Below are 26,953 nucleotides of genomic sequence, written 5' to 3' on the forward strand. Positions count from 1 at the left end.
AGGCCTGTCTTGAGTTAAGAAATGTTCTAGTCTATAAATATTCAGTGATCAAGATTGCGAAATGTACATTTGTATGTAAACACAACCACTCGAAACCCTCGCGATTTTTCATTTGTTAGCTGTTTTAAAAACACCCAGCTGATAATGTATGTTCATCGATCGAAGTACGAGGTACATGTAGCTGGTAATATGTCTGTAAAGTGATGTCTGCTTTTGTGATATTTAGATGATAATGTAATACGATGGGATATATGTTGCATAGCAGCTTTTCTTCCCAAAATTGGCTAATCGATTTACCCCCGATAGGGTTTTTAGAAAAATGTTTTACGGAGAGCCAGTCAGGCTTTAAATCAACTAATTATACCGTAAGTTAGCCATAGTGTGTGCAGTTTCCATTAAGAAAAAAATAAATCATTAACAATGTTTTGTTTTTATACTCCACCTAAAGCGGAAGATGTCTGTTTCTCTGTCTGCCTGTCTGTCTGTCTGTAACACTTTGGTTACGGATGATGCATAGGCCTACAATACAACGTCTCTAAGAAAATCATTGAACCTAGCTTGCAAAGAAATATGAACTGATTTGATATGATTCATAATGGCTCAAACAAGATCCTTTAGATAAGTTAAAGGCCAAGGTTAAAAACTTTTATATTGTAGAAAAATCCAGATATCTGTAGTTGCCTTCAAGTTGAGTTTTTGCAGTTTGGTAGATCGATCTTCTTCCGCGGGACTACATTCTGTGCATTGACTCACGCAGGCGCCAAATGTAGGAGTCGGGTCTTTCTTATCCATATAATTCAAAGATTTTTTTTTTTTACTTCTGTTATTTCTTCTTTTTTTTTAAGCGTTTCTAAAAATTATTGAACTATTTCCTGTTTTGTTTCTACTGTACTGGTACCGATATGCTGGTTGTATCTGAACAGGATTCAAAACATAGTAAATTCGGACATTCCTCCTGGTGGTAGTATCGGCAAAGTCTGTGAATATACATTCAATGCTAATTAGATTTTTGGATGTTTTTTATCGAAAGAGTGGGAGAGGGTTCCTCATGTCGCGTTTAAATGCTAGATGAGGCAAACAATTGAACAATGGCGCTTGACTGAGGACAAAACCCCCTCCTTTTACCCATCTCTTACCAGAGCAGAGGGATATTTTCTTTTAAATATCTTTTGAAATACGTCCAAAGTTCAATTCTTTTATGTGCTCATTCAAGTTTACATGTACAATGATTATACTCATTATATAATCATCTTTAATTGGACAGATGTAATTTAGCTCTTATTAAAATGATCTTTGAATCTAACTCTGAAACACCATGGCTTACTCCCAAGGGGTTAATAGAATCTTAATTGGACAGAGAGATTAATCTGACAATTCCTCCGTCTGTTCTGTGATTTGCTTGTTAAGTCTGCTAATTTTGTAGTACAGTATCGCACATATTTATATCATTAATATTAGAAACAAAAATAAGTATTAATCATATTAATTACATACGTTTTAGAGAGGGGGGGGGGAGATATGTATTTCTTGATGTACTGATTATTGTGTAGCGGTCAGACGGGTTCGATCGTCGGTGGCTAGCTAGCTCAGTTGGTAGAACACCTGACTAGAGATTCAGGGGCCCCAGGTTCCAATCCCGGTTATGTAGAGATTAGCTCCCTTAAAACATTGGGTTTATAAACAAAACAAAACTTCTTACCATTTTCAAAGTTTTAATGGCCTGATTTTTAGCTACAATTTACATTTCTACACAGATGCACTAATTGACAAAGTTTGTTGATCCTAGGACTCATACATTGTATCTACATGAACCCAAATCAGGGTTATGTCATGTATGGCCATATCATCTCAATATTAAAGGTCACAGTGACCTTGATTTAGGGCACGGCACACCTTCTTCTCAAGATGCATTAACTGACCAAGATTGATGATTCTAGGTCATACTGACCCAGCTTTAAAGCGCGACCCACCCTCTACCCAAGATGTATCAGCTGAAAATCTTTGATGATTCTAAGTCCCATAGTATTTGAGTTACGTGTCGGACACGAAGCGGGAGGGAGGGACGGACACGACCGTCATACCATCAACCACGCTACAGCTGTAAATATTACAGATGTATTTTTACATTTCTACTACTGTTGGCTGTTATATTTACTAATTGTAATGATAGCCATTTCCTTGTGAAGACGCTAAGCGTGTGAATCTAGAAATAAATTTCAGTTTTGAAAATACACGAGGGTATGACCTGCGACGTTTCACACTGGCATGCTATGAAGCACCAACGCAAGTTACCGGCGTGAAGTGTCGCGATTCATAGCCTCCTATATTTTGAAAAATGAAATTTATTACTTCGATATATCTATAGTTTGTGATTTTAGAAAGATGTGACGTGCGAAACGGAGTTACAGATATTGCATAGCTAATCTAGCAAATGACATCACCACGTGACACGTCATGTTTATATTCCTACCAATCGGAACTCCTCGAATGTCTCGCGCACTCGACATTCGAGGAGTTCCGATTGGTATTCCTACCATCCAGTCTATTTATAAACTATAGGACATACATGTATTTGCTACATTTTCTGAATCTCCCAGACCCAGTTGCACGGTTAGTTAATTTTAACTAACAGTTAACTTGTCATTAACTTTAACATTAATATAGTCTTAAATAGATGTTAACTGTCAGTTAAACTCAACTAACATCCATGCAACTGGGTCCTGATGAATTAGTTCTAAAGATTTTTGGGGGAAAAAAACCATTCAGTAATACTTTCTCCTGCTTTCATGCAATGTGCATATGTCATACAAGCACATGTATTCACCAGTCACTTGAAAATCTTAGAAATACCTGCGTTTACATACATGTACTTGTCATTTTAGTATTTTTATCATATATTGTGTTTATTATAATGCACTTAAAACTTCCACACTGCATTTGAGTACTTGTATGTTTGAATATTTCATGCATTTATAATATTTGAAAACCACACGTGTTCTTACAGAAATGATAAGTTTTTTATAGAAAGTATTTAACAATGTTATTTTCTTTTTCCATTTATAAAGAAAAATGTCATATTACACTTCTTGAGTGTTTCCTTAGAAATTGTTTAATGCTTTAAATTCTAGCAGCCAATTTGGTGTTTTGCATCCAAATTATCTTATTCTATTGAGTATTGACAACAAACACATCAGATGCTGAGCTTTATTGCCACAAGATATTGAAAATATTCAATGCAAAGGTGAGAGAATCTTCATATGATGAATATTCATGAATCATGGTTTTGGGTTAAAACAAAAAAAAACTCTTGACACATACAGTAATAATCATATTACTGAAACATATTTCAAATTCTTTCATTCAACTAACAATTAATTCACTTCATTTATTCTTAACAAAGATGAATTCTTTAACATGAATGAGGTAACAAAGTACTTAATTTCATTCACATGTCTTTTCCTTTCTTTCTTTTTATTTTTATTTTTTTTTTTTTTGGAATTCATGAACTAGCCTTCACAAAATTCATTTTCATTTTCTTTTTTACACTTTCATCTTCTTCTTCTTCATCAGTATCTTGTTTATGCTTCTGTGCCACCTCCTTGGAATTATCACTGCCCTCGGACTCTTTCCTCGTTTTTTCCGGTAAACTGTCCTGCTCAGCTTTATCCTCCTTTTTATCAGCTGCACTCTCCTCTTTAATTTGCTCACCCTCATTTTTTTCATCCTTGTGAAATCCAAGCCCTAAATGACCTTTGAACCCACCAGCCATCTTGTGTTCCAGACCTTGTTTAAACTGTTCCTCTAAAACATCATCCACATGCTCAGTCTCACCTCCTGGAAAATAAAAAAAAAAATTCAATTTACTATCAAAGATCACCCATGAATACCACATTCATAGCAATCTACAAATAGAACAGTACTGTTCATAGAGGTAAACAAGGCAGTCTGTGTTCCAGAGACAACATCTGCAAATAATAAAGACACCACACTCAGAAATTAAAGACACCACACTCAGAAATTAAAGACACTACACTCAGATATTACACCACTCAGAAATTAAAGACACCACATTCAGATATATCGAAGACACCACATTCAGATATTAAAGACAACATACACTCAAATATCAAAGACACCACACTCAGAAATTATAGTCACCACACTCAGATATGAAAGACACGACATCACCACACCTAGATATTACTAATATAAGATAATAATTATTTAAAGTCGGGCTTAAAAACAGAAACACTAGCTCTCCAGAGCTAGTTTCTGCCTACAGAAATAAAACTCACATTTACCATTGTATACAAGACACTATCACAAATAAAACTCACATTTACGACATCATATACAAGACACTAATCACAAATAAAACTCACATTTACGACATCATATACAAGACACTAATCACAAATAAAACTCACATTTACGACAACATACAAGACACTATCACAAATAAAACTCACATTTACAACAACATACAAGACACTATCACAAATAAAAACTCACATTTACAACAACATATACAAAACACTAATCACAAATAAAACTCACATTTATGACAACATACAAGACACTATCACAAATAAAACTCACATTTACGACAACATATACAAGACACTAATCACAAAGGCATACACAAATTTAATATAGAGTAAGTACGCTAAATTTAGCACTAGAGTCTTGAAGCTGACTCGATCTTGGTCAACAATCTGCATGTATTATCATAAATTATTTAAAAATAAAGTAAAGTATAAAAATAATTTTTTGGGACAATATGTATTTGATTTTCTAGTAAAATACTTCTACCATAAAAATTACCTACAAGCATAACAAGTACAATATGAAAACATTGACGCGAGCGTCAAATGGGTCACAAAAGTCTGATCCCGATACACACTGTTATCAGGGTAAAAACACTCCAATCACTCCGAATAGTTGTTTACAAAAGTTCAAAAAAATCTCGAAAAATTTGTTAATAACATATACTTCTGACTTTCATTATTATTTGATTGGCTAGGTAAATTAACTCAGTACTCATTTCTGTCTTGTAATTCAAATAATAATCGTGATAAAGCACAGCAAACTTTAGATGAAGACTTTGAATCTACATTGACCTAGTTCCCATTCTGTTGTGCCATGTTGTGATGTGGGTTTATCAGATGCAGTGTTGTGGATATTGTATACAAAATTATCGTAACATTTTATTAATTCAACATAGCGTTGGGTACCGCAGAACAGAAAGGTACAGCAGTATACCGCAGATTTAATCTTTAAGTATTATGATTCAATTTTTTAGTGGATTTTAGTTGTGATTCCTTGTATATAATGAGCAATTATTAGTTTATTGATTGTTAAATGCATTTAATTTATTCAATTATAAATAATAAGGAAAATATTTTATTTCAATATATTTTGAAACCAGTTACAGAACAAAAGTTTATTTTGAATATAAAAGTAAGCATATAGTATATATACTATATAGAAGTGTCTGTATCATGACTAGAATCGTCCCGTGGAGATCCTGGTTAGAACAGGTCCTAAATACCCCCTTGCTTGTCGTAAGGGCCCTGGGGTGACTAAATAGGGCGGTCATTCAGATAAGACCGCAAAAACCGAGGTCCCATGTCACAGCAGGTGTGGCACGATAAAGATCCCTCCCTGCTCAATGACCATAAGCACCAAGCATAGGCCTAAATTTTGCAGCGCTTCACCAGCAGTGTTGACGTCTCCATATGAGTGAAATATTCTCGAGAGGGATGCTAAACATTATTCAATCAAACAGTCTTGACTAGAATCAACTGTGACTAGACTACTGACTGGAACGACCATCAAAATAACAAATAGAGGAAAAACCAGTGCAATCTATTTGATACAATCTCAAAGTCTAGAAGTACATTCAAGACCACTGTTCCTGTTGTTCTTTGAGTCGCGAATGACGAGAACATTGTTCTTTTTCTTACGTGTTCTTGTTCTTTGACCACAATTCCTACATTCTTGCACCTCAAACCCGTTATCAGGATGTGTACCTGCAGTCAGAATCGGCAGGAATTTGTACTTGTGTAAAGAACAGTGGTTTCGGATGCATAGGTCTGCATCTGCAATTGTATTTTTTTACTCAGTTTTTGCCTAGTAGACGGAAATGGTACTCGACTTGCATACACCAAACAACATAAAACCAATTCTAATAATCTATATGTACCTTACAATAAATATTTTCTTGATGAAATGAAATGTTTTCTATTATTATTATTTTTTTGATTTTCAATTTGATCTGTTTTCATCATTTTTTTTTTTAGCTCACCTGAACCGAAGGTTCAAGTGAGCTTTTCTGATCACATTTTATCCGGCGTCCATCTGTCTGTCTGTCCGTCTGTCTGTAAACTTTTCACATTTTCATCTTCTTCTCATGAACCACTGGGCCAATTTCAACCAAACATGGCCAAAAGCATCCTTGGGTGAAGGGCTTTCAAGTTTGTTCAAATGAAGGGCCATGTCCCTTTCAAAGGGGAGATAATCACAAAAATGCAAAAATAGGGTGGGGTCATTTAAAAATCTTCTTCTCAAGAACCACTGGGCCAGAAGAACTGAAATTTACCTGAAAGCTTCCTGACATATTACAGATTTAAGTTTGTTCAAATCATGGCCCCCGGTGGTAGGATGGGGCCACAAGGGGGGATCAAAGTTTTACATACAAATATAGAGGGAAAAACTTTAAAAATCTTCTTCTCAAGAACCACTAAGCCAGAAAAGCTGAGATTCACATGAAAGCTTCCTGACATAATGCAGATTCAAGTTTGTTCAAATCATGGGCCCCGGGGGTTGGATGGGGCCACAATAGGGGATCAAAGTTTTACATACAAATATATAGGAAAAAGCTTTAAAAATCTTCTTCTCAAGAACCATTGGGCCAAAGTTGACATTTACATGAAAGCTTTCTGACATAGTGTAGATTCAAGTTTGCAAAGGGTAGTTTGGGCCATAATAGGGACTAAGGTTTTACATGCAAATATATATGGAAAGTCTTCAGATATGGGCCAAGGTGACTAAGGTGAGCGATGTGGCCCATGGGCCTCTTGTTTATACTTCATATGTTTTACCGATTGTGAACAGTTATTTATTACATCACAACGAAGGAACGATGTAAATAAAGTGAATCACAACGTACACAAATTTTTTTAATTATTTAAAAAAAATATATTTTGCTGTTTCAATTTTATATTTTTGTTAAGAGTTATTAGACTTGAATATTCCGGTATTTCGCCTCATGTACCGCGGTACATACTGGTACCAGAAAAAATACTGGTACACCGGTAATACTGCATTTTAATTTATTCTTTTTAACGATAGATTTTAGATGAAAACACAATTTTCTTTTACTTTCACTTCTTTGCATGTTCCATTTATATATGGTGTAATATATACCTATCAAAATTGGTAGGGATCAACCCTAGTTTTGACAATTCTTACATATATATTTCAAATAAAAAATGAAATACAGAAAAAATATCAGTGCATTTACCAAAATCATGTTTTTGAACATGAAAGTAGAAAATGATATTTCAACCAGAGTACTGTTTTCAAGCTCTTCCAAGTTTTTAAAATCTATCCAACTTTTTCAAAAATAAGGAGGGTGATCGCTCAGTATATTCAAACAACCTGACATTTGCACTATTGTTTATGTAAGCACTCTTTAGTTCTAAGTCACTTTCTGTCTAATGTTAGATGGCCTGAAGGAAGTGTTTACAACTTAGCATTTTAGGGGTATCTATATATTGGCTATGAATAAACTTACAGTCAAGCTTCACCTAAAGGGAAACGGGTCAAAATCCTATATGTATAGTGCAGTGTGGTATATGAAAGGTGAAGATAACGAACAGTGATCAATCTCATAACTCCTATAAGCAATACAAAATAGTGAGTTGGGGGTCCCCTGGTTATACCAGAGGTGGGGTCAAGTGCCTTGGAGGAGTAAGCATCAGGTGCCTAGGATATTATGCACCCCTTTTCATAAAAGAAAATCTTGAAAAAAAAAAGTGCATTATATTCGGCAAAATACAGTAACTGATTTTGGAAATAGTAAAAAAAAATAGTTTAAAATCAGGGGTAAAAACTAGGGACAGTCGGGTAACTGGAACCACACACATCTTTTTATTTGGCCTCACTACTGATATTTAATTTGTCAATGAACGTTATTCAGATGAAACAGAAATTCCTTTCACATCAAAAATGACTTATTAACAAATCCCACAGAAAACATTTTCATCCTGCAGAAACACAATGTAAATCTTCAAATGTATATCAAATAACTGCCTGCCTCTAGGCGGCCCATAATAATCCCCTTACTAACTGCTAACAGCTAACATCGAATGCTAAAAATAGCATTTCACATTTGCAGAGATTGAATTGCAACATATCTGATATCTGATCTATGTCATCAACGAAGATTAAAAGCTAAAACAGTCTTGTTCTTACTTGTTCTGGCATGTACAGCTTCGTGGTCTCCAATGATTATTTTGCCATGATGGTCTTTCTGCAAGTAAACAGTGTATGCTATTGGAATGTTAATACGTGTATATAAATGATTGCCGATGCTGTATCAAAATGTACTTTGTTGATTACTTGAATTAAATTCCCGAGAGGAACGTTAAACAAGATTACTTGAATTTGTAGTCTGACACACCTATGTTATATTACAGTGAACATGATGAAAATAAATATACAATGAAAAATGATGAAACTATAGTGCAGGTCCATGTACCATTCACACACAATAACACCAGGAAGGGCTATGCTGAAATGATATGCTGACTGGTCTGCTTTAATTATCAAACATTCCTACAATCCTTACACACAGATCAGGGTGATCTAAAACTGAATGCTCATCTTATCGAGTCACTGCAAGACCAAATGATCTCAATGTTAAACATCCCTATTAAACTACTTTATGATATCAACCCCCACCCCTCCTCCTCAGATTCAAGGAACCCAGGTGATTAAAAAAAAATTTCAACTCTATCTACACTATTGGACCACAGGAAAGAGAGCACGACATTCAAGTGCCAGATCATCTGGTCCGACATCACGAATGTCAGGCCACATTTAAAAATATGTTTGTTTCCCCTCTCCCGACCCTAAATTTCAGAGGAAGGTCGGTAGGTAGGTAAAAAGTTTTTTTTTTTTTAGCTAGCAGAATTTTATTTATTATGAAATTCCCATAACCATTAACAATGCCCGATACCAAACGTCGTGAAGCACATCATCCATGTTTCCTCATCAAACTCGTATAGTCAGTTCTCGCGTAAATTCTGCTTTGATTGCCACGTTTTGCAATTAGGGAAGGTGTCGATATTTCGGACAGTACTTCATGTATTTTGGAAATGCTCATTATCTAACCACTAAACTTAGGCATTGGACTACATGTATACATATTGGTTGATTCGACGAACATTGGGTTTCATCAGAATTTTCTCTGCTATTTATACCACATACTAACACTTAAATAAAGTTAGGGAGAATGTTGCAACTATGGACAATGGTGTTAGTTTTGGACACATGGTGTTATAAAATTGGTAAACTCGGTTGCTGTCTTTTATTTATGGTTCACTGACATTTTATGCTTTTGTTTTTTGCACATTATCTTAATTTATATATGATAGTGATTTTGATTATATTTTTAAATGATATCGGTAGATCTAGTTTACCAGAAAACGTTTCAACGAGACTTGATTTTGCCGATCAAACAAAATGGATGCTGACATCAACCAATCAGAGCTGAGTTACACATGTGCATATAATTAGGTGTTTTCCAGTTTGTAAGTATAGCATTAGTTCAGAAATAAGTTAAATTGAGAATGCTTCTGATTGACTGTCAAAAATATCGCATCCGTCCGAAATATCAACACTTTCCCCTGCTGAAGAACACAACTTGCACACTGGATTGCCCCGAATTCTCTTGTTTCCGCGCTCCTCGTATAGACAACATTTCTCCATCTCGATCTTGCAGATCACTAGTCCGAATTGCGAGCCGAATTCAATGTTAAACTCACTTGTAACTAATCAATAAAACAATCATGATTCTTGTACTTATTAATATCGATTAAAAGAAAATATCAATCCAAAATTCGATATTAAACAGAAGCCAACAATTGTAGTCAACCGAATTTTCACTGCCATTTGAGCAAACGAGTCTCGTGACTCAAAACAAAGCTCGACAGTTTGATAAAATGTTTTCAAGAGACTGTTTATGTGATGAAAGAACCCATAAAATCGATATTAGTAAGTACAAGAAGAATCGTTTTATTGATTAGTTATGAGCTTAAAATTGAATTCGGCTTGTAAGTATTTGAAATCAACCAGAAAATGTCGCCTCCAGCTGGAGGGGGCGAAATTTCTAGATTTCGGACCAGAACACCTCCTGTATTCGTATTATTATTTTTTAATTTTGGATTGAAACCAAAGAAGATATAGAAAATTTTTGTCATTATAAAATACTGATCTGCACCAGAAACGACCTTGAATTTTTCTTAAAATTAACAAAAAAACTTCACCAGAATGGCGTAATAAAAACTTATGGGTCGGTGTGAATTTTCAGACTCGGTCGGGCGAGGGGAAACAAACAATATTTTTATTTTGGCCTCACCACATGACCAAAACCCTGAGTCAGCAGTACATTTACAACAATCCCACTATTTGGTCTACTAATGTACTATTCTTACTTTTCCTGCACCCATCAAGCGTAAAAATTTCTTCTTCCTCTCGTCATCTCCAAGATCTACACTTTCCCAATCATTAGCTGAATGTACCTGCAAAAATTTTCAAAAATATTTGATTAAAAAACCTGGTACAATCTGGCAGCAATGTGTAGCATCACATAGCAGCAGTGTAGCAGCACTCTGACTAAAAAGAAATCTGGGACTAAAAAAAAGACAGTTCCTGTATAGATCCGATTATCATACGAAATCCTACTGCTGCGATGTGCTCCATCACAGTGATGGTATGATGACATGAGGGCGATGGTACAATGACATGATGCTACCATTTTACCATTGCTACCATTCCATCGTATCATCGTACCATCACCCTCTATGCATAAACAGGCAGAAGTTTGAAGGGAGCTATGGCTAACACAAGCAAGGTAGTCGCCTAATCAGAATCTTCTTTTCGATGTTATTTGGATTTTTTCAATTTACACTGTTATATATTGTTTTAATATATATTTAAAGCGTTTCCATAATGCTGATCAGATTAGGGATCAGTTAAATATCACATCAAAACCGAATCTTGTCAACATCAGAGTGGGAAAATAGGCCTACATACATTCCCTGTATGTGTGGGATATTAAAAAATCCGCAACAAACACACGGTGATAAAATCACCAGTATCATGCACAGAAAAATTTTGGTTTTTTCTTAAACAATGATTAGTTCTGCAGCTCTGGTCTGCATGGTCTATACAAATGATTATTTACAATATAAATTTTATCTCTTTTCACCAAATAAGATACAGCCGAGTAGCTAATCCAAAACATCATGCCAATCAACATTAAACAGAACTTATCCGTAATCTCAACATTTAACAAATCACTGCGAATTAACTTTATGGTGTGATGAATAGGCCTATATACGTGATTTTTTAAATTTTACAGACTGAGAAAATTCGCAATGGCGCCTTACATTTTTGGGATCTGCTTTCTCTTCCTTTTCACGCGTTTGTGTGGGTTCTTTCTCCTTTGGTAATATGTTATCCTCCGTTTTGGAGCTCATCGTTGTTTTAAAATATTACTCTGCTGTCTTAAAATTTTGAAGAATAAAATTATGAATGCTTTCTCCACTGGAGAAAGAAAATCTCGTTCACTAAGACGCTTTTATGGAAGACCACTGTGGCAATCTCTACCAGAAAGTGCAACTAACAATAGATAGATTGATTGTATTGTCTAACGTCCCTCTCAAGATTTTTTCACTGATGTGGAGATTGGAGACGTCACACCATTTCCCGGTGAAGGGCTGCAAAATTCAGGCCTATGCTCGGCGTTTACAGCCTTTGAGCATGAATCTTTATCGTGACACTGGGGATTGGTTTTGCATGCTGTCTCACCCGAAGGACCACCCCATTTAGTCGCCTCTTACGACAAGCTAGGGGGACTGAGGACCTATTCTAACCCGGATCCCCACGGGACGCTTCTAACGATGTGAAAACCAAACATTATACATGTTGGGCAAATCACTGAGTTGTGTCTATGCCATTGCACAATCTAATTAAAATTAGACCTTTCATCTCGCTCTTCGTTTCTGTTTGTCGCTCGACAAACAGAAACGAAGAGCGAGATGAAAGGTCTAATTTTAATTAGATTGTGCCATTGCATTGAAGTTTGCCAAAAATATTCAAACGTCTTAATTCATACCATTATCGGGTAAGATTCTGCTCAGCTGGATACTTCATCGATTCTCGAAACAGTCCGTCTGAAAATTTTGATTGATTTGACTTGTAAACTAATTCTCTATCACTATTAAGTTTGCAATGCTTATATGAAAATAAAACGGTCACTAAATGGTGTTTATATTTCTCAACTGATTCGATACGCCAGAACTTGTTCTACGTATGATAATTTTTTTAATAGACGCAGGCTACTGACAAACAAGTTGGTGTTACAGGCGTTTAATCAGCATTTCGCAAATTCTGTGGTCATTATAATGCTCTAGTTTGCCAATACAACCTATCATTGGGTCAAATGCTGTCTGATGTGTTTTGAACATACCGATTATTAGGACGTTCTTGACACACTCGTTTTAACTACGGATTACTCTGTTTACCTTATCAAGACATATGGCTCACGTGCGGCAGATGTGACCGGTTGACAGGGGATGCTTACTCTTTCTAGGCAACTGATCCCACCTCTGGTGTATCCATGGGTCCGTGTATGCCCAACTATCTATTTTGTATTGCTTATAGGAGTTATGAGATTGACCACTGTTCGTTATGGAGATAAACAATTCCTTCAAAATTTAGAAATGGAAATTCAAAAACAATAAACATGATTAATTTTTGATAGTACATGTAATAATAGGACTTTATAAAGATTACTTAAAATCGTTTTAGATTATGTTTTGCTTAATTGATGCCGTATTATTATTTTTTAGATCTTAACATCCCATTTCGAGAGTGCTATAACGTACGCTCGTGTGTGGGTAAGTGTGTGTGTAACGCTGAGCTTGTAGACACTCACGCATTTTTTGCTCCATTTATTTCATACTTCGCTGTACCTTTAATTGTTATCAACAGGTGAAGAACTCGATTGATTTTGGAGCCAATAAGTCGAAAGCCAAGGTCGCTACAGAACTTCACCCTACCCAGAAGATTTCTTGTCTCGAAACTGGCGTATTATTGATACCTGGAATATAGTACAATACAACTTTTTTGAATCGGTGAAGCTGGAGATTAATTCGAAGCAAACTTTAAAAAGCAAGTAATATGTCTATATGAATTAATCAAAAAATATATGTGAATAATGTACAAGTATCGGTGCTACACGACAAATACCAAAGCATTTAATTCTAGGTCTCTGTCAATCTACTTTTATCTGTCTGTCTGTCTTTCTATTCTTCTTTCTGTATGGTACTTTACCACTAAAAGTGTATTTTCGTACCGTGTAGTGCAAGGACGTCTTATGTGATTAATATAAATATTTACAGGTGCATTTAAAAGTTTAATATCCAGGTTATCTATGGTCGGATACTGATGGACTGGATCTGGCACTTGAAGCTGTCTAAAGATGTTGAATTGACAGCCTCAGATGGTAATGAGTTCCAAATCCTAATCCCGTCTGGGGAAAACCCCCCGATTTCTGGTACACTGCAGTCCTGGCATACGGCACAAGGAAGGTTATCTTGTTCCCTATTGTAGAAATGGTTGGTATCAGGAGTGTAGATGGAATGTCAATAAACTGATACACAATCCGATACATCACAATACTCCCGGCCTGGGCTCTGTGCTCCTGTAGTAAGGGCCAGTTGAGTTGCTGGATCATATTTGAGACACTGTTGGTTGTCCTAAAATCATTAATTACCATTCTAGCAGCTCTCCTCTGTACTATCTCGATCTTGTTGATATTTCTGCCGCATGCGGGTCCCAGATAACACCTGCATATTCCATCAAGGGACGGACTAATGTCTTATAGCATAGGGCTTTGGTCTCACGTGGGCACTGATGGATGCTACGCCGCAGAGAGGTTGATGTTGAGTTTGCTTTCTTGGTGATCTGGTTGATGTGCTGAGTCCATTTCGAACTCTTGTGGATATTAATCTAATGTACTTGGCAGAATCAACCACTTCAAGGGTGTGTCCATGGATGTTGTAGGGGTATTCTACACACTTCCTTTTGTTGGTGACATGCAGTACTTGACATTTCTTGGGGTGGAACTTCATCAACCAAATGCCCTCCCACTAATGTATCTAGCTCTAGCTTCTAGGTCTTCTTGAAGCTTGATGGCGTTCTCGTCCTTTCTGATATTCCTGTAGAGGGCACAGTCATCTGCAAATAATCTTGCTGTAGATCCCTCTGAGACACAATCTGGTATAGGTCATTAATAAACAACAGGAACCGCAATGGTCCAAGCACACTGCCCTGGAGGACTCCTGATTGTACTGGGGCTGTAGATGATGTAACGCGATACTTGTTGGGTCCGACCTACAAAGAAGTCTTTGATCCATTGCAGATGACTGTCTAATCCCATAGTGGTATAACTTTATATACAGAAGACGCTTCAGATGTGGGTAACTTTGTTGAACTGAGGTCTTTGAAAAGTCTAGTAAGATGTCTATTTACATGAAAGGTGAAGATAACGAACAGTGATCAATCTCATATAAATCCTACAAGCAATACAAAATAGATAGTTGGGCAAACACGGACCCCTGGACACACCAGAGGTGGGATCAAGTGCGTAGGAGGAGTAAGCATCCCCTGTCGACCGGTCACACCCGCTGCGGGCCCTATATCCTGATCAGGTAGACGATAAACTAAAGGTAAACTAAACTAAAGGTAAACTATTTACATCTATTTATTTATTTACATATGTATATCATAAATGAAAAGTGTCTGTGGCAGACTTAGAGCGGAACACGGAGGTTCTCTCCCATAATTTGATTGGAATTTTAAACGAAAATGATCTATTTTGCCATTTTGGGCTCTGCAACATACTTAATTCTCCCCTAAATTTTTTACTTCAATTGGTTTCCGTAGTAAGACAATCGAATAGTATAAGAACAAATTACTTTCTCGCAACGCATCAATGTTATTTACTGTCTTGTAAGTGAAGTAAAAGTGTGTTTACAACTAGAACAAGTACGAAAAAGTAGCGATGAACAATGAAGATGACATCTTTCATGATATCGTCATGTCTGAGGAGAGGTATAGTGGAATGAGAGATGAATTAAAAAGAAATTGGTTTATCTCCTTAATTCTCAATTTGTCTCACTGAGTCACCCGCCCTCGGCAGTGTTCGAAATTAACCATAGACCGAGTCTATGTCAAATGGCACTTGTCAATGCCTAATCTCAGCGAGATTCGTCGAGGCTGGATATTTGGACTCACGCCTGTAACGTCAGTACAAATATCAAGCCTCAACAAATATCGCTGAGAGGTTAGTTTTGTTGAACCGTGCACAGGTGCTTAGGTCATAATATATTAATACACATCTGTTAGATAATCATTTACATATGTATAAGGTTAGATGTGTATTCATCTGTTATGACCCAAGCACCTGTGGAATCATGGTGTAGAAATTGCAGCATGCTCGAGAAATCAATGTGTTTCATTATGCGCCAATCTAATTAAAATTAGACCTTTCATCTCGCTCTTCATTATCTGTTTGTCGCTCGTATGCACTTTCTTGACCATGCCTGTTTAAAAATGGCTATTCAATCCCTTTCTCTTGTGATATATAAAAAATGATATTCCCATTCAAAAAGTTTAGTTTGAACCATCTTCAGAATTAAAAAACACAAACGAGTTATGAAGATATATGAAACAATCAACTACAGGCCAGTATCACTAAAGTGTATCTCATGCAAGATCATGGAGCATATAATGACTAGCCACATTATGACCCATGCTGACGACAACAACATCATGAACCCATTACAGCATGGATTTAGACGAGGACTGTCGTGCAATACCCAACTTATTGAATTCATCGACGACATCACCTGTAATATGGATGCTGGCAAACAGACAGATTGCCTAGTGATGGATTTTTCGAAAGCTCTCGATAAAGTGAGTCACAGCCTACTTAACCATAAATTACAGCACTATGGAGTTACAGGGAAGACCAACAGATGGATTCAGAGTTTTCTGCTTAATCGCAGTCAGAGGGTTATCATCGAAGGCGAAAGCGTCAAATCTGGTTCTGTTGAATCTGGGTGCCACAGGGGTCAGTGCTCGGACCCAGCTTATGCTTATTTTATATTAATGATATGCCTGAGGGTTTAACACCAAGATAAAGATTATTTGCTGACGATACTATTGTCTATGTCACTGTTACATCAGACATCGACACAAATACACTTCGAGACGATTGAGAAAAGTTGGCAGTGTGGGAACGTAAATGGCTCATGGAATTCCACCCGGGGAAGTGTAACATTCTCACCATCACAAACAACCGTAACATCATCTTGAAGGATTACATCTTGCATGGTCATCAATTAGAGAGGGTAACATCAGCTAAATATCTGGGCATTACAATGTCATCGGACATTAAGTGGAACCTTAACATCAACAACAAAAGTATAAAGGAAAACTCATATATACCATTAGTTAGACCCACACTAGAATAAGCTAGCACAGTATGGGATCCCTACTACCACACTAACAAGAAGAAACTGGATATGGTTCAACGCAGGGCAGCAAGGTATATTCTGAACAGATACCGCAACACCTCATCTGTATCAGACATGATGCATCAACTAGAGTGGACATCATTAGAAGAACGAAGAAGAACAGCAAGACTCAGCATGATGTACAAGCTCAGTAACAACAGAGTGAACGTGGATGTAGCCAGCAAACTGCTATCACTTCACAGAACAATAGGAAACGGTTTAGCAGATTCCTTCATGCAGAACCACGGTCAGGAAAGAATGGTTTTCCCCTCATACCATCAAAGAGTGGAAGTAGTCTTATTTTTAAAAGCGAAGGAACAATTTGTTATAAAAATGATTCAGAACTCCTGTCAGTGACTAAACTAAATTCATTGTCTGAAGCTTTTGTCATAGATTTAGCATCTTGTGCTTAGCTTTATTTGGTAAGATTTCCTGCATAGTTTGCTATGTCAAGATTATATTTTCATGGTGCCCCACCTCTTAGTTCTTTTAATCCAAAATATTTCCAAACTATGGATTTTTTTCTTGCTGGATGATGAAAGAGAAAATTCAAACTGGGCTTGAAAAATCTGCAGAATACACACCTTAACACATTTTGAAAAATCTATTATTGAAATGAAAAAAATAATCCATTGATTTTCAATTATAATCGATTATCGGAACAGCACTACCTAAATATTTGACAATTTTGAATCAAAATTCTTCATAAGGGACATATAAGGAGCATCTTATGATTACTAGCTCTATTATAGCCTATAGCTAATAAAGCTATATTGCCAAATATGGAGATTGTGCGGGAACTGTTGTAAATAGTTTCACAGGAACCCGTAATTTTGTCTGTAATTATTAGAGTAGGGGTCTATATACATATATAATACCACACCCTAATTAAAAAACACATGTTTAGTAAAAACACAAATTTAGCAATTTGTAGGGGCAAATCAAACTGTAGGTGAACTAGCTCATTTCTCTGTTAAAGTGTTTTGTGGTCACATGCTCATTTTAATTGTAATATTTTGCAGGTTCCACCAGGAAGGTTATGAAGCTGGACTGACCATAGGCAAACAGACGGGCAGTCAGGAGGGATGGAAGCTAGGCTGGCAGAAGGGTTCTGCCATCGGCTCAGAGGTATTGCTGCACGATTCTAATCGTAAGGTTGTTCTAATAAATTGCATGTTTAATGTCACCAGCACATGTGTAAAGTTTCTGTGAAATTGATGTTGTGAAACAACAAACAATCCTTAGATTATCAAATGAAATTAAAATGTTTACTTTTGGTGACAAAACACTGGCTTTTATTTATACAGCATAAGGTCAGAGCTGTAATTTATAGCTCAGTTGAAATGCTATCTGGGGAACAGTTTAACTTTGAATTATATTAAATGTCTGAGACTCAGTAATAGTATTATATATGAGTTGTTTTGAATTTCATTAATTTATTAGATGAATTTGATTGTTAGATGATTTATTTGAAACTTTTGTGTGTTTATATTTTGCCTCCATCTCGCAAAGGATTTGATTTTAGTCTCGATATTAAACATAGATTTAATTTCAGACAGCTTTATGGTCCTATCTGTAAATTGTAAATGTATATGTCTTAACTCTAGAAAGCATAGGCCAAGAAATACTTGTGTGGTTCTAATTTTTTACAGAGGTAGGGTAGGTGGAGAGTTTGGGTTTTTTTGGTGGGTTTTTTTGTGGACAAAGTATTTAAAAGACCTGTATGTCCAGTGGATATTTGATGATGTAGTTCCACCCTCATGTGACTTATCAATATTAATGGTCAAAAGTGAAAAAAAAGACTGCATTAATATCCATGGTAATATCCATTCAATAGAGCTTAATTCAATTAAAATCCAAAGAAAACGTATATGTTTCCAACTTTTTTAAGATGTCAGACATACAAAAACAGAAGTATAGGTCAACATCAGAAAATCACACATTTTCGTAAAACAGAACAATAAAAATAGATAAAAACTTGGTAAAATGACAAAATGTTTATGTAAACAGTTTAGAAAAATTGCTAATATATAAATGTGTATAGATTAATTTTGGATATTAGAGAAATCCTTTTATGATAGAAAATACAGTAGAGGAAATACCATGATAAGAGTTATTGCCCTTGACAACATTTTTTTTCATTTTAAATAATTGATTATCTATGAAAAATTTCAACTTTTTCACTATCAATAGGTTACCTCTTTTTTTAATTACTCCAGTGAATAAAATTCCCCTGAAAGATATATTTCTATCATGTGCAAAGTTTAATTTAATTAGGATTTTTGCAAAAATCTATGACATCACATGAGGATCAATCTACCTTAATCTACCTCCCCCAACTTTTTGGAGGTAACCAAAGTCAGATGATTTAATTGCAATAATTGGACCCTTATCCCGAGTTGAAAAAATTAGGGTTGGGGATTGAAAAATAAGGTAGGTCGGGAAACCAGAACCACACATCTTTTTTACGCCTGTTAAAAGACAATGAGTGAGGATCTAAGAGTTGGACATGTTCTACAGTTGATTTCACCTTTAAAAGCTGATATAGTAAATCACTCATATCCCACAGTTTTCTTCTCAAGTTTGAAAATATTCTATTTTGCAGATTGGATTTTACTCCAGTTTTTGTGAAACTCTGTTGGAAAAATTAAAAGATGATGAAAAGAAGCAAAGGTAGATAACTTGGTAAAGCTTAATATAGAGACAATACGAGACGCGTGAATTCAGGTGATGAAACAGCGTATGAGAAACTTACTGAGTACATTCGCTTATGCAGTGTGATGAATATTAGTCCCACCCCAGCATGTAAACAAGTTGTTTCGCACCTTACTATGTACGAGAGTTCTTCAAAGGGAAATAACTCCAATGTATCTTGAAACCGGCATATTCGACTATTGAATTAAATGTATGGAATTAATTACTGTTTATTTGCATTTCAATTTAATTAAAATTAGATGACCTCATGTTAGATTCACTCACATAGACTATGTGAGCAGATCTAATTTCTGATTTTAATTAGATTGTTTGCATTTGGACATGGTTTAATATTTTTAACAAAAAAATAGAATAAGTGAATTTCAATATTTGTCAAGGTATTTCATCCTCAAAAACTCATAAACTTGCATGACAGCTGATGATGTTCATTTAGGCATTGATTCATATTTGTACCTACCGGGGGTATTGCATTTGTATACAAAAATCTAAAGCAACTCATTACACAGAAGAGTTCAACAAAGGGAAATAACTAGTTGGCAATTGGAAGATTCCGTATTGTGTATCTTGGAGGCATTATTGTAAATGAATGTTCTTGTACTGTAAGTGCATGAGAATGGATCGCCCTCCAAAGTTTATTGGATAATTGTTTTTCTGTTTCAGAGTATGCAAGGTTTTGCAGAGTGTGGTCAGACTTGTGGATACAATGCCTTTGTCAGATCCCACAAACCAGGAACTGTTTGATAAACTGGAGCAGGTCAGAGCCAAGATAAAACAGGTACCAACCAACTATCCTCTGTTGACTTGTCGCGTATTCTCAGGGCAAACGAATACGTACCGACTATCTTCTTCTGCTGACTTGTCACGTATTCTCAGGGCAAACGAATACATACCGACTATCTTCTGTTAACTTGTCGCGTATTCTCAGGGAAAACGAATATGTACCAACTATCTTCGTTGGCTTATCGCATATTCTCGGGGCAAACAAATATGTAAACCTGAATATGCCACATCAAACTGTATTTCTTCAATGTTGGAAAGCACACCAAATATGTTGTCAGCATGATGAAAAGAATAATTTTTGATAAATTCGACAATTGGTAATAACGGAGCACTTGTCCATTCAATGCAAGGGGAAAATGATGAGTAATTATGACAGATTGATGTCAGTGACGGATAAGCACATGATAGACATATCATCAGATATATCATAAAGAAAAGGCATTTGTGTACAACATGTAGACATGTTAAAATTGATTTTATGTCAAACATGAAATTTAACTCCCCTTCACATGTCCATCGTTCAAAGTAGTGGAAATGAGGAAAGGGCTATCATTAGAATTGGTAAAGATATTGAAGGCAAAAAGCATCGGAAATGTAAATATTTGGCTTTGACTCCATGATTCAGAATGCCCACACCATGATAAGTACCACCAGTTAATATTAAACTCATTGATGAACCTTTTTACTGGTGTTCACAGGTGAACTCTCTTCTACCAATCAACATGGAATACCAGACCTCCAAGCCTGGCGAGAAAGGAATGTCGTTCTGATGCAGACGGAATCTGAGGAGTCTGTTAATTAAATACCGCCTTCACGCGAAGGTAAGAAACCTCAGTAAATATTGTAATACTTACGTGAGATTTATATTTACTAATCTGGTTCATCTTATATCTACAGAGGAATGCCAAATGTGTGTTTAAGATTCCATAAGTATGTTTTCCAAAATGACGTTTTAGAAAATTGACCAGTCCCATCAGACTGACTAAAACAAATGTATGTCAGTCCGCCAGACTTTCAACCAGTCACAGACTGACGGGCATATGTTAATTTCGAGCCCTGTGGTATGAGATTTGCAATCTGGGTACAAAGATATAGCATTGGTGAGAACATGAGAAGGGTATCAAGGAGTGTGAGTGGGGGGGGGTATTAATGGGGTGAATACCGTGTCACTGGTGGGGGAATGAAATTACACCACTGGTTTGATATTAACCTGTTTTATTGTTATACAATAATTACATAGGTAAGTTCTATACACTTAGACTGCTCTCTCCCTGTCATAATTGATATTTTACACCATTAAACTGTCCTTGAATGCTTGATACTCATAGTGTGCATGGGTCTTTTATATGGTAGAAGTTGGATCTCCTAGCTCACCATGACAAAGTAGGGATCTCTATGAAACAAATAGGTAGAACATGCATGGATAGGGGTAGTCAGAGTTCCTGTATAACATCTGTATTCCTAAAACACTGCGACTCTATTAAACTGTATCTTTCTTGATTATAGCACCCACCCACCCACCCCCCCCCTTCTCCCAAACAGCTATATATACCAGTATGTAGGAGTCCCCATGTCTGTCAGTCTCCAATTCTTCAATATATACTTAAATTTGGTCAGATGATGTTTGTCATTTCTCTGAAGCAAGGCCAAATGGTCTAAGTCACTGATGAAGAAAAGGTTTAATTTGTTTGGGCCATTCTTTGCGATGGAGAGATGTCAGTAGAAACACATGCTGTTGCTTATGACCAGATTATAGGTCATGACCCTTAACCAAGGCCAATTTGTCCAAGAGTAAAGTAGGTATAAACAGTCTGAATTTTTTGTTTGGGCCATCATTTTGTAATTGATAGAAGTTAGAAATTAATATTTAGCACAAGGTTGTTCAAAAAACGTATTGTGTGTCTTGACCTTGACCTGCGTTGTTTCACAAACACAGTTGGAATAAGTTCTTGGGAGAGTATTGTCCCTTGGTGATAGCTTTAGTTGAAAGTTTGAAAAGTGCGAGACTTTGCCTGTTTACTAGATGTCAAGATGAGCCACATGTATGTACATGTAATTCAATGGTAAGTTTCATGAGCATTTCTGGTGTCTTTAATTTAAGATATGCATGTACTTTCAATGTTACTAAACTTTACCAGTGGTTCAAAGCATGGATTTGATTTGCATTCTGTGAAAAATATTTGATTTCTTAATCCCATTTCTTGTTTTAATATTTTTTAGGAAAGTCTGGTCCTGCAGGAAGTCCTTTAAAAATACTCAGAGGTCAGAATTTGAAAACTGCTGTGGACAAATGGTTTACTCACTGTGGTACCTGACAAATGGTTTACTCACTGACATCGATACAAAACTTGGACTGCACTTGAGCATTTGTCAAGTGTGACAACTAGATGGCTAGTTTTTAACAGAAGAATAGAAACCCAAATGATGCCTTTACCACCACCACCCCCTTTAAAATTTTGTATCTATTGCCGTCTTTACCAATAAGATGTGGATTATCTTGTTATTTGTAGAATTCTCTTCCCCATGGTGATGAAGTAGTAATAAGGAAAGACTTAAGAAACTCTTTGATTGGAAAAATAGATTTTACTTGAAATGAAAATAAGAATGGTTGATTTAAATTAATAAAAGCAGTATGGATTAAATCAATTTTGCGTAGTCACAAATTTTACTTAAATAAATTTTCAGTATATTATTAAAAATCAAATCTTTTTTAACTCATCATAGTCATGACTCTTTCAAAATTCCACCTATCGCACATTATATGGTTTGCAAACAGCATGTGTTACTACCAAGCATCAAAAGTGAAGTGCATGTACCTGTGTTCTGGAGGGTACCTCTTCAAAAATCTGCCTAACTTTTACTGCAAAGATATGAGTCATTCAGGTGACCTACATTGTATTGCAATTGGTCTGCGTCCGTCATACGTTAACAATTGAACACTTTTAACTTCTCGATAACTACTTGTCCAATTCTTTTAAAATTTAGTATCAAGCATCATTGGGACAAGAGGGACATAAATTGCAAATTTCAGGACTCCAGCACCCCTGGGGCCCTAGGGTAAGGGCAAAAACTGCCCAAAATTGACCAATTTTCAAAAATCTTCTTCTCAAGAGCCACACACATAAGAAAAACTAAATGCATAGTGATGTTGAGCAGGAAGACCTCTACCAAAATTGTAAATTTCATGATCCCCGGAGTAGGAGTAGTGTAAAACACTTAAATAACATCTTCTTTAGTGCTTTTGATACTAAATTGAAACTAAATGGATAGAGCAAGTAGTCTTTTACCAAAATTGTAAATTTGATTGTCCCCAGAGTAAGGGTTTTGACCCCAGGGTGGGGCCAAACTTAGTATATAATATTCATGTGCAAGTTTGCTGATACTGAATAAAATCTAAATGCATACTTAGGAATAGCAGAAAAGGATGTACAAAAAAATGGTGAATTTCACAACCCAGGGTTGTGACTTTTGGATGAGTCCAAATTAGTCGTATATTTTGATGTTTTAATGTTAATACACTTATTATTTAAAGTCTTTCATCAGTGTATGCACTTTTGAGGGCAGTGAAGTTTTAAGAACACATCTTGTTTTATACTGTTGCTGAACATTAGAATTTAGCTTAGATATTCAGAACAGGAATTTTTTTCTAGATTCCATAGCCCATGGAAGTAGTGATACTTTTTCACTAGTATTCAGGTTATCGATAAGGCCTGTGGGTCTCTTGTTTTAATGATAAAACTAAAATAAACTCAGCATGTAAAATAAAATATAATTTATTAGAAAAAAACAGTTTTAAACCAATACAGCATTATATTACGGCACATGAAAAGGTGTTTGTATAGGCATTGGTTAATAGATCATACTGTGAAATATTAATAATATATAATTAATGCAATACAGAAAACATGCAGTCCAAGAAATCAGTTTTAAAATTATATACTCACAAAAGGTACATGTGAAAAACATAATGTGGTGAAACATAAAATATTTAATGTAGATTTTTTGAAAGGTACAGAATATTTATCAGTGCATGGTTACCAGTATCAAAATCTGAGAAACACAACTGTTGAATTGCAATTGAATTTACTTAACAAGTTGTAAATACATTTACATGTAGATCTCTGTGAGAACCTGGAATAAAGAATTGCTGAAAGAAATCCATTTTATGTCATCTTCCTGAAGATTTAAAATATTCCATGTAAAAAAGTTCTGATGTGTTGTTTTTTTTTAAATGACTAGCGGGTATACACATGGACCATAGTCACTATGAGGTGTTAAAGGGGCATGGACACGATTTGAGCTGAAAATTTCAAATTTTATTTTTCAATTTTTAATGTTTAGAATGCATAACTACGGTATTTCTAATGGTCAGTAAAAATTTAAATGTCAGTTGTTGAGGTACAAGGGAGATACTGAGCTCACAATTCATTGTTATGTAAACAAGGCTCACGCCATGTTTTTGTTTACTTAAGTTAAATATACTAGTAAAAGTTTCGTTTAAAGCAGATTTTTAATTTACAAGTTAATTTTGAACACAATTAAATAGTTTCTAGTGTTTGGCATTTCTCATTTTGTTTTAAACATGCCATTTTCTATCAAATAATCTATATGAAAACAAAAACATGTCACGATCCTTGTTTACATAACAAATAATCTATATGTAAACAAAAACATGTCACGATTCTTGTTTACATAACAAATAATCTATATGTAAACAAAAACATGTCACGATTCTTGTTTACATAACAAATAATCTTTATGTAAACAAAAAACAAAAACATGGCACGAACCTTGTTTACACAACAATAATCTATATGTAAACAAAAACATGGCATGAGTCTTGTTTACATAACAAATAATCTATATGTACACAAAAACATGGCACGAGCCTTGTTTACATAACAAAGAATTATGAGTGTTGTATCTCACTTTTAATTCAACAACTGATATTCAAATTTTGGTTGACCGTTAGAAATACTTAGTTAAGTATTGTAAATAATAAATAATGGAAAAAATGACATTTGAAATTTTTTAGCTCAAATTGTGTCCACGCCCCTTTAACAAACAAGGATCCCCTCAGCTCGGTAATGACAGAAGCTTGTTGTAGAGGATCAAAACCTTTTTGGAGACTTAAACTTTTTTTCGACTTTAGAAAATCTGAATTTTCAAAGATCCCCATGAAAACCAGCATGGATACCCTCTCTTTAATTTATTTGTATTATTTCATTATAACTTAATTGACATGTTTGGGTGAGTTCAATTCTATTAGTGTATTGGGCCTTTTTAAACAGCTTTCTGTTTGCAATTGTAATAATGTCAACTACATTTTGTCTAAATGAAATTTGTGAACGTATCAGACCTAAATTAGAATATTGTTTGTTTCCTCTGGGGCAAGAAAGGGACTAATAACGCTATATCCGAGTTGCCCAATAGTTCTTTCCCTTTGTGGAACTCTTGCGCACAGTGAGACGCAAAACATACATTCGTCCACTTGCGGTTGGTACAAATACTTATCACTGCCTTCATATATTGCCTTAAAGGCCGATTATCAGACACCATGCAAGCACCCAAACTGCAGGGACACACAATATTAGTAAGTTTATGGGTATTTAATAATAAAATAGCTCAAACAAAAATCGATAATCGCCATCTTTCTTTGATTAAAGTATCACTAGTGCTGAAGAGGAAATAAAAAATAATTTCATATTTAATTTAACGGTGTAATACGATCAAATATTATTGATATGGTCAGTTTAATGTATACCAACGGCTGGTATAAACAAAATTTACGCTTTCATAACTTTTATCCTTATTTACATAGCTAGTCTATAATATGTGTATACATCTTGTACCCACCCAAGCGTTCAACAGAATACTGAACGTACCTCCATCACAGAAGAGCTGATATCTCGGAAGTTGCGTATTGGCATAATTTACATGATTGATTGTAACTTTTTTAACGTCTCTCGAGAGAATTTTTCACTCATATGGAGACGTCACCAAGACCGGTGAAGGGCTTCAAATCGGCGCTTACGGTCATTGAGCAGTGCGGGTTTTTTAGCATGCCACACCTACTGTAACATGGGACATCCGTTGGTATACATTAAACTGACCATATCAATAATCAATAATATATAGAATCGCTTACGCGTGATGAAAGACACAGACGAATATAACTGATCTCTGTAAATCAGATACAAAATGTTATTGTCGTGCAAACAGATCATCGAAGCTTTGCGGTCACGTGGTGCTTACATGAAATCCGCACATACAATGTAGTTCAAGGACTGCGTCGCCGTTTGAAGATGAATTTAATTGGTCGATCAGGAACTGCAAATGTCGTGTACTTGGGGAGAGCGTCCCTGCATTCATCCGTTACCTCCACTTTAAAACTTTGTAAAATCTGAAAATGTTCCGAAAATTGTTAATTTCTGCTGTCAGTGTAAAGTAATTTGGGGAGGTTGTAACAATAACACAATTTCTCAGATTTATGCCATGTTATTTTACCAAATGAAATTCTTTTCGAGTGCAACATGTTCAACTTCAGACAAAGCACAGTCCCTATAGGATATTATTCATTGTAT

General features: G+C 35.6%; 3 protein-coding genes across 15 annotated transcripts in view; 1 reads left to right on the forward strand and 2 right to left on the reverse strand.

Annotated features, from left to right (window-relative positions):
- Positions 1–3,190: 3,190 nt before the first annotated feature.
- Positions 3,191–12,088, reverse strand: LOC125677187 (small acidic protein-like). The gene is made up of 4 exons (XM_048915182.2): positions 11,679–12,088; positions 10,722–10,808; positions 8,479–8,536; positions 3,191–3,834 (listed from the first exon to the last, which is right to left on the reverse strand). The coding sequence occupies exons 1-4, from the start codon at positions 11,766–11,768 to the stop codon at positions 3,500–3,502; spliced, it is 570 nt and encodes a 189-aa protein (XP_048771139.2). The 5' UTR covers positions 11,769–12,088; the 3' UTR covers positions 3,191–3,499.
- A 1,163-nt stretch (positions 12,089–13,251) lies between these two features.
- The window catches only part of LOC125677184 (probable cytochrome P450 49a1), a 73,749-nt gene continuing 60,047 nt past the window's right edge, over positions 13,252–26,953 (reverse strand). For 10 of the 12 annotated variants that reach the window (XM_048915164.2, XM_048915160.2, XM_048915172.2 and 7 more), the window contains one exon: positions 24,127–26,772. In XM_048915164.2, the coding sequence (XP_048771121.2) occupies positions 26,650–26,772 (123 nt within the window). In that variant the 3' untranslated portion in view covers positions 24,127–26,649. Of the gene's footprint in view, positions 13,394–23,212; positions 23,230–24,126; positions 26,773–26,953 lie in introns of those variants that run through there. The other 2 variants (XM_056160014.1, XM_056160015.1) reach the window with 2 other exon arrangements.
- On the forward strand, positions 15,289–24,578 carry LOC125677188 (protein LTO1 homolog). Of its 2 annotated transcripts, XR_008801747.1 has the most exons (6): positions 15,289–15,408; positions 17,897–18,002; positions 19,480–19,547; positions 20,250–20,364; positions 21,068–21,190; positions 22,590–24,578. XR_008801747.1 is itself a non-coding variant. In XM_056160021.1 (5 exons), the coding sequence occupies exons 1-5, from the start codon at positions 15,359–15,361 to the stop codon at positions 21,137–21,139; spliced, it is 411 nt and encodes a 136-aa protein (XP_056015996.1). In that variant the 5' UTR covers positions 15,289–15,358; the 3' UTR covers positions 21,140–24,578. The 2 variants fall into 2 exon arrangements, 1 of the variants encoding a protein (XP_056015996.1); XM_056160021.1 differs by having other exon boundaries at positions 21,068–24,578.

Source organism: Ostrea edulis, chromosome 3, assembly GCF_947568905.1.
Source record: "Ostrea edulis chromosome 3, xbOstEdul1.1, whole genome shotgun sequence".
NCBI lineage: Eukaryota > Metazoa > Mollusca > Bivalvia > Ostreida > Ostreidae > Ostrea > Ostrea edulis.